The sequence below is a fragment of the Spodoptera frugiperda genome, chromosome 12 (assembly GCF_023101765.2).
Source record: "Spodoptera frugiperda isolate SF20-4 chromosome 12, AGI-APGP_CSIRO_Sfru_2.0, whole genome shotgun sequence".
NCBI lineage: Eukaryota > Metazoa > Arthropoda > Insecta > Lepidoptera > Noctuidae > Spodoptera > Spodoptera frugiperda.
In genome coordinates this window covers 29,206-36,689 of record NC_064223.1, presented here as the reverse complement: position 1 = coordinate 36,689, position 7,484 = coordinate 29,206, and the positions used below count along the sequence as shown (strand labels likewise).

The following is a 7,484-nucleotide window of genomic DNA, read 5'->3' as shown; positions in this document are numbered from 1 at the left end:
TTACTTATTTATAAATAGTTTTTAATTCGAGTAGGTAGGTGCTTGTCATCAGATTTATCTATCACCAAGGGTCCGATAAAACTAAAATAAACTGTCGTTAGAGTAAAAATAAAAATCAAATGGAAGTGTGGCGTTCATTAATCGTAGTTAAGATCGGTATCGTCGGCGCCTGTCCATTAGGCCAATGAGAATGTAAATTATTGATTACTGACACTAAATGCGTCCTAATGTTTGTTTGTTAACCTTTTCTGGAGTATTATTTATTGGTATATTGATAACTTTGTTGTATTCGCTCTTTCTTCTAGATTGTACTGTGCATTAGATTTGTCTGCAAACATTTTTGTGTTGGTAAACGTTACGAGGTTTCCAATTCTAAAGCTAGGGTTTCATTCTTTCCGGAGCTATGGACAACGTAACAGGTTACCGGGGCTCCGGCTCAAAGCAGTGGAAGGAACGGGGTGGGTTTTAGTCAGTAAGAGTCTGACACTCTCTCCCGCCTCACCCAATAGTCATTGGATGGAAAAAGAGTTTCGTTCTTCGGATTTTCTTTCGGTTAAAAGTGTTTTCATTTTCCATCATTGGTGTTATAAGTCCCATGTAATAGAGGGTGTGTCTATTGCCATATACTGAGCACAAAACCGAACTCCGTGCTACTACTGAGAAATTTTCGAAAAACTGAAAAATACCCACTAATACTTTGCCCGACCAGAGAATCTAACCCGAGACCCCTTGCCCGGCAGTCGCCATTGCGACCACTTAACCAACAAGGCAATCACCTCGATAAAATACTAAGAAATCTATGATTTCAGCACTCATTTTCTTCAGCCCCTTAGACGGACAGATAAGAGACTTAAATGAAGGCAGCTCCTATCCATTGTGGCACTCAAATCGATACGGTTCGGCGCTCAGCAGGAAGGCTCTATTAAAATGATAATTCCCGGCATCTTCCGCGATCGATTTCTAAAGGAACTTAATTTTAGAGTCTGTTCAAAGACGTCCCTAATTTTGTAAGGGATGTTACAATGTCTGATTTTTGTGAAAGAGATATTCTTAATTTTGTGCTATTATTGCCTCAAGACTTTTACTTTTTGCATATAAGACATAAACCATTTTATAAATAACTGGGACTATTTAAATAGGACGGAAGCAGATACATCATGGTATGTGTCTAATGAGAAATTAGTTTTAAGTTTTGATACTTCTTTATTGCTTTACTAAACTATAATTCATTTACAACCTAAAAATACTTTAAAAGGAGTAAAAACTAACTTATAACTGAATGTGTCACATAAGTTCATCTCAATCATATTCTGCAATTCTCGAGACTCTTGAGAACATGAAAAATAGGAGATGTGTCCTTTTGTAAAGTCTCTGACAATAACTAACATAGGTAAACCAATTCAGAAATTAACTATCAAAAACCACGAGTACAAACAACGAGTCAAATACCCTTAGTACGAATTTGTTTTACGTTTAAAATAATCAACACGACAAGGCGTTCGGCGTTCTGATTGGTTGTTTTTTTCGAGCCGGCCAATCAGAGCGATTGATTCGATTACTTCAAACGTAAAGTAAACTCATACTAAGGGTACAGATATATGATTGTATAAACATTTCCTAACACAATATTTCTTTATAATATTTGCGTTATCCTTCGACGGGGATGATCTAATTGGCGGAGCGAGGCGGCGCCGGAAATAACCCTCGTCTACGGCGCGCCGTCGCATGCGCTGTTTCCGGTTGCTATTTGAAGGCGTCGCTTTATGTACTACTTGTAGGTAACTTGATCGTGTTAGGTACATATTATGTAAGATGAAAGTCTGCCAAATGATTTTGTATGAAAAAAAAGGATGTCTGAAAAATAATTCACATGTAAGTTGATTCTTTAATAATTATGGTCTCAATCATACCCTAGAGTCATGGGAAATAAAAGAAAAACACGTCGTATTAAGTTTTTCAGATGTGGGAGCCATGGTTCAGCCGATTTCTTTTTTTTTTTCACATGGGATGGGTTGACGTCTGGCCGCTATCTCGCCTGATGGTAAGTGATGATGCAGCCTACGATGGATTGATGATGTAATATGATTTAAAAAGATGTATTTTTAAGTAAGTTGTTGGTATATTCTTAAAGAACAAATAGTTTGGTAGGTACATTGTATGGCTCCGACTCAAAGTAGGAGAAGGGACGGGGTGGTTTTTAGTCAGTAAGAGTCTGACACTCACTCCCGTCTCGCCCAAGGCGGGAGAAGTAATTTGATGATTTTCCCCCCTCAAAAAAGGCACATAGTATGGTAGGTAACTTGGAATAGGTACATAGAAAAATTCGCCACGTGCCTAATTGAATATACCTTTGAAGTATAATACCTATATGCGGAGATAATTTCCTCTACCAACCATGAAATTAGCGATAACGCTACTATTAGCGTTTTATTATTTTAATCTATATTAAAATTGCTAGAAACTTGAAATATTTACTTTTCAATATGTAAAACCAGTTGTTGGAGCAATCTAGGAATGTTATATCACCACCAGGTAGTTGTGGAACCTAGCGGGTTTACCGGGGCTCCGGCTTGAAAAGCAGGAGTAGGAACGGGGTGGTTTTTAGTCAGACTCTGACACTCTCGCCTCGCCACCTCGGCGGGAAGCCATTCGATGATTTTCCCCCCTCAAAAAAAAAGGTAGTTGTGGAGGTCAAGTCTGTAGCTAATCAAAGCTGGCCCAAAAAAAGTATTCCCATTGACCAAGATTCAGTTAGTAACAAAACAATTTACCTAAGTACCTACTAATTAGGTAGTTAATTTGCACATAACCATACATATTTAGCTCTGATTAAACGGTTATATGCGCAACGAATTATATCTACGAACGGTAAAATTAATTTAAATTAATATCGTGTTTAGAATTAGCTAAATAATTAACTTAAACAAAATAATATTCAAAACATTTTTTAATTAATATTGTCAAAGTTTTTCAGTATTTATTTTGTAATATTTTTTCCTTATAGGATTAAATATAACAGTACCCTTAATATGAGTTTGCTTTACGTTTAAAGTAATCGAAACGAAAGCGCGTTCGGCACATTGATTGGTTGGTTTATTCGAGCCGGCCAATCAGTGTCGAACGCGCTCTCGTTTCAATTACTTTAAATCTAAAGCATACTCATTCTTAGGGTACAGTTTGATATCCTGCCTGCCTTGCCTACAAGAACCCTTGGTGTCATGGGTGCTTAAACTCTAGACGTCCACCCAGCACCCTCAGGGTAGATGGTACCACAGCACAGTGGTCACTCGCCGCCTCGCACGTGGAGACTTACAGGAGGCAGGTCTCCCCATGTTTCATTACAGTTAGTTACTGGTTAGTTGGCATTACACAGAGTTGGATTGGAATCCTCTCGCTCCGAAGTATCCGTTAAGGAGAGCGGGTCTATTGAGAGGACCCGGTGTCCTATTTTTTGTGTTGCTGGTGGCTACCGAGCTAATAATTATCCCCAAAAGATCTGTGCTGTCTTTTGAAGTTTCCCTCTTCTTTTCAAACAGAATTTTCGTACATGTTTTCATGCAGTCATACCGAATTGCTGTAGGTAATGAACATTTGATAGTGCCCAAGACTCAGTTTCGTTAGCAACAGTTTCATTTCTATACTAAGTATTCAAAAACATCAATTCTAAGAAATAGTTTAGAAACGCTGCCTAATACAAATTATGCTAGAGTTAGGGCTAACGATAAGGACTATATATATGTATGCTTGAATTGCCAGGTTTGAGTCAATTATTTATTATCACTTCATTAAATCACTGCAGTCAACATCCAATCGGTAAGTATTAGCAATTTTTTTATGGAATAGGTGGCAAACGAGCAGACGAGTCACCTGATGGTAAGCAGCAGGGCTTTTAAAAAGTAGTATGCTCTTTTCTTGAAAGTTTCATTTGTTATTATTATTTTGTATGTAAATAACGGAACGAAAATGCCTATACTTACCTAGGTACCTAATTGATAAAGTATTCCTATATTGTACAAGAAAGCCTATTACGGAACTAGATACTAGGTATGTGGACACCATAGTCCGTACACTAGCAACTAACATCACACAGAGACAGTCATCACGTTGCGGATCACTGCATGTGATCCACAAATTGTTGTTTCGGGTCTGGGTGTCATGTATGTGTCCGCGAACTTGTATGACACAGGAGAAAATCCTAATGTAGCAAAAGTTAAAAAAATAACATATTTCATAGCTTACCAAAGGCTATAGGCTTACCTACCGTCAACTGATTCATCGCCTTTTTGTAAATATCTGCCGTGGCTCCAGCAACAAGATGGTAACGATAACGACGTTGTATTAGGTTTCATGTTACACTTTGTAGATCAAAGTATTGCTTAAAATTAGTATAAATCTTTAATTTCAGAAGAGATGTGGCTAATCCCTGCAATCTTTTGCGTATTACACGTGGGAGCGCACCAACAAGACGTAGTAATACCTCCCTACTTATTGGCTTCTCGCACGAAGTATGACATAATGCCTCCCACCCTTATCGTGACCAGGCCGCCAAGACCGTACGATGGACCAATGGATGATATCTTTGGCCCCTACAGTCCACCACACCATATGGTCCCAGCACGCGGAGAAAAAAAAACTCTCGAGGATTTAGCAAAACTAAGCAATCTGCTTAGAAAGGGAGATATTGACATAAGGCAGCTTGTGAAATTTACCGATTTATCACATGATGAGGATTTTCCAAAAGCGAAGGCTCCGACTGACGAACATTCATATTACCATGACCTGGATCTGGTTGAACAGTTCGGGAACTATTTGAGACAAAAAACGTAAGTATTATAATACTTGTGATAGCTTTTCAACTATAATTTTATTGTAGCTTTCGTGACACATACTAAATTAAATTATGTTATCGGCTATGTTATCGGCTTAATCACGTAACTATTTGACGAGGAACTCGACTAGTTTCAAGCCATGCTAGAGGCTCATATTCATGACACACTTTACAACACTTTTTAACTTATAACTTTCTGACTTAATTTTGTTATAAGCAGATATTTCAACACTATTTGGCAGTTAATTTGTATGAATTTGCAACTTTACAGGCAAATAAAGCCGACGGACTCGTACGACAGTGACCCAGGTCGCCAATTCAACGCACTCCTGGCAGTTCTGATTGCTTTAGCGAAGATCGTAAGGAGCACTTGTGCTGAGTAAGTCCAAACAATTTCCGACCAGCTTCTACAATCTGGTCGGAAATCGCCAGTGCTACGTACCTCCTAAATCATCCTCATTTTCCTGATTTCCTCATAATACGTGCCAAAAGCGGCTAGATAGTGCTGTTAAATAATAGTTATGTTAAATAAGTACCTGTCCACCCAGGAATAAAGAGAGATTGACCTACTTCTGGAAATCGTGGAAATAGAAAACATATTTGCGCAAGTTTTTTTTTTTTGAGGGGGGAAAATCATCCCTTGACTTCTCCCACCTTGGGCGAGGCGAGAGGGAGTGTCAGACTCTTACTGACTAAAAACCACCCCGTTCCTTCTCCTGCTTTTCGAGCCGGAGCCCCGGTAAACCCGCTAGGTAGTCCGCAGCTCCGGATATTTGCACAAGTCTAGGTTCATTCCAATTGCATATAAGACTTCTGTTTAAAAATAATTATTAATTGTATGTACATTCTGTAGCGTGGACGCGGTGTACGATACGGTATACTTGGAAACCGTAGAGAAAAACTACGCGAATGGACTCAGGAATGCTCATAAAATCGCGCGCGCCATTGAGGAGTACATTCGAAGAGGACATTCCCATATTCCAAAAGTAAGACACAGTTGTTAGTTAGTTCTATCTGGTAAAACTTTCAAGCACTATGTACCGAGGTATTGTTTCCATACATCACCAGCCGAGGTTTAACTTACTTTTCCAACAGAAAAGGGCTATTTAGCTATGCTGCGAAGATGTAATAGCTAAACTGTGAAACTATGTCACCGTTTCCACCGACACTAAGTAAGTAAGTTATGTAGCTGTGCGAGGATGATACGCAGCTCAAGTATGCGGTGTATCGATAGTGGGGAAACCGTCTATAGCACGCATCTATCCATATAAAAGACATAGCTTACCTGATTCCGTGTCCACTAGTGCTAAGCTATGTATACCAATGAATATGAAGTGTGGAAGCCGGACGCATCAACAGCGAAATAGTATAGCACATCTCTGGTAGAAAAGCACTCTTACGTTCCTACTCCTGCTTGGGGCTCCCACTCGACAAGCAGGAGTAGGAACGGGGTGGTTTTTAGTCAGTAAGAGTCTGACACACCCTCTCGCTTTGCCCTGGCGAGAGAAGTCATTGGATGATTTTCCCCCTGAAAAAAAAAGTACCCCAGTACCTGCTCAGTAGTAGCGCGGCCACGTCCTCCTAGGTGGCTGGGCAACTTTGACTGCACGGTTGGCGCGTTGGCTGGGCAACTGGCTGCCGTGCAACGTGCCGCAAGATCGATTCCCGCACGGAGCAACTCTTTGTGTGATCCATAAATTGTTGTTTCGGGTCTGGGTGTCATGTGTATGTGAACTTGTATGTTTGTAAATGCACCCACGTCGCAGGGAGAAAATCATAGGGTGGGGCAACGGATTATAAAAAAAATAGTCGACTCGGTCAATAATCTATCACCATCTTTACAATTCCAGCTACTGAAACTAAAGCAAGAACTATGTGAAGAATATTCTTCGTGTGACAGAGTAATGGACGAGAAAATTAAAAGCAACATAGAGATCTATTCCAAAGAGATAGAAGTCTTGGAGTCCCTCGTTCACCTAGCGAACACCTTCCGCGATTTCAGTGAAGAGTTTAACAATGCAGCTCAAATGAGACTCGTGTTGCCTTACCTAGAGGCTAGTAAAGACAGGGTGAAGGAATATATCTGGAGCATTGTGAATAGCGTCGAGCACATTAGCGACACTGTTGTTAATTGTTAAATGCTCTTGATTATTCAGGGGTGATGTATCAATAAAATTCGATGATTGATGAAAAATTTATGGAGATTGTTTTATTTTAAGTTGCAGTAGTAAAAGGCCATTCCTTGTGGCCACAATAGGCATCAGCACTACTCCTTATGTCCTCAATCAGTGATAAACACACGTAAATACCAGTTAATTATTATGTTATCGGCTTACTCACGTAGAAAGAAAGAAAGAAAATACGTTTATTTAGCACAGACAAGAGGCTACAAATATATAAAAAAAAGTTAAAACAAGAATTTAAATAGCTGTTTGACGAGGAACTCGACTAGTTTCAAGCCATGCTAGAGGCTCATATTCATGAACAGCATACCGCGACACACGACGCGGCGATTGTCGCGCTGCCACTAAGCCGATAACATAATAATTAATTTAGTATGTCTCAAATTATAAATACCAGTTACTCCATGCAAACTCAACCAATCTTCCAATGAGAAAGTAATACGCTGATTCTGGGCAAATGAAAGAAATAAAAC

General features: G+C 39.5%; 1 protein-coding gene across 1 annotated transcript; it reads left to right on the top strand.

Moving 5' to 3' along the window:
• The first annotated feature begins 3,708 nt into the window (after window positions 1–3,708).
• LOC118263136 (uncharacterized) lies at window positions 3,709–7,022 on the top strand. Its single transcript, XM_050697421.1, has 5 exons — window positions 3,709–3,813; window positions 4,406–4,823; window positions 5,100–5,207; window positions 5,682–5,814; window positions 6,679–7,022. Exons 1-5 carry the CDS (start codon window positions 3,741–3,743, stop codon window positions 6,964–6,966), a joined length of 1,020 nt encoding a protein of 339 aa, XP_050553378.1. The 5' UTR covers window positions 3,709–3,740; the 3' UTR covers window positions 6,967–7,022.
• The last annotated feature ends 462 nt before the right edge of the window (window positions 7,023–7,484 follow it).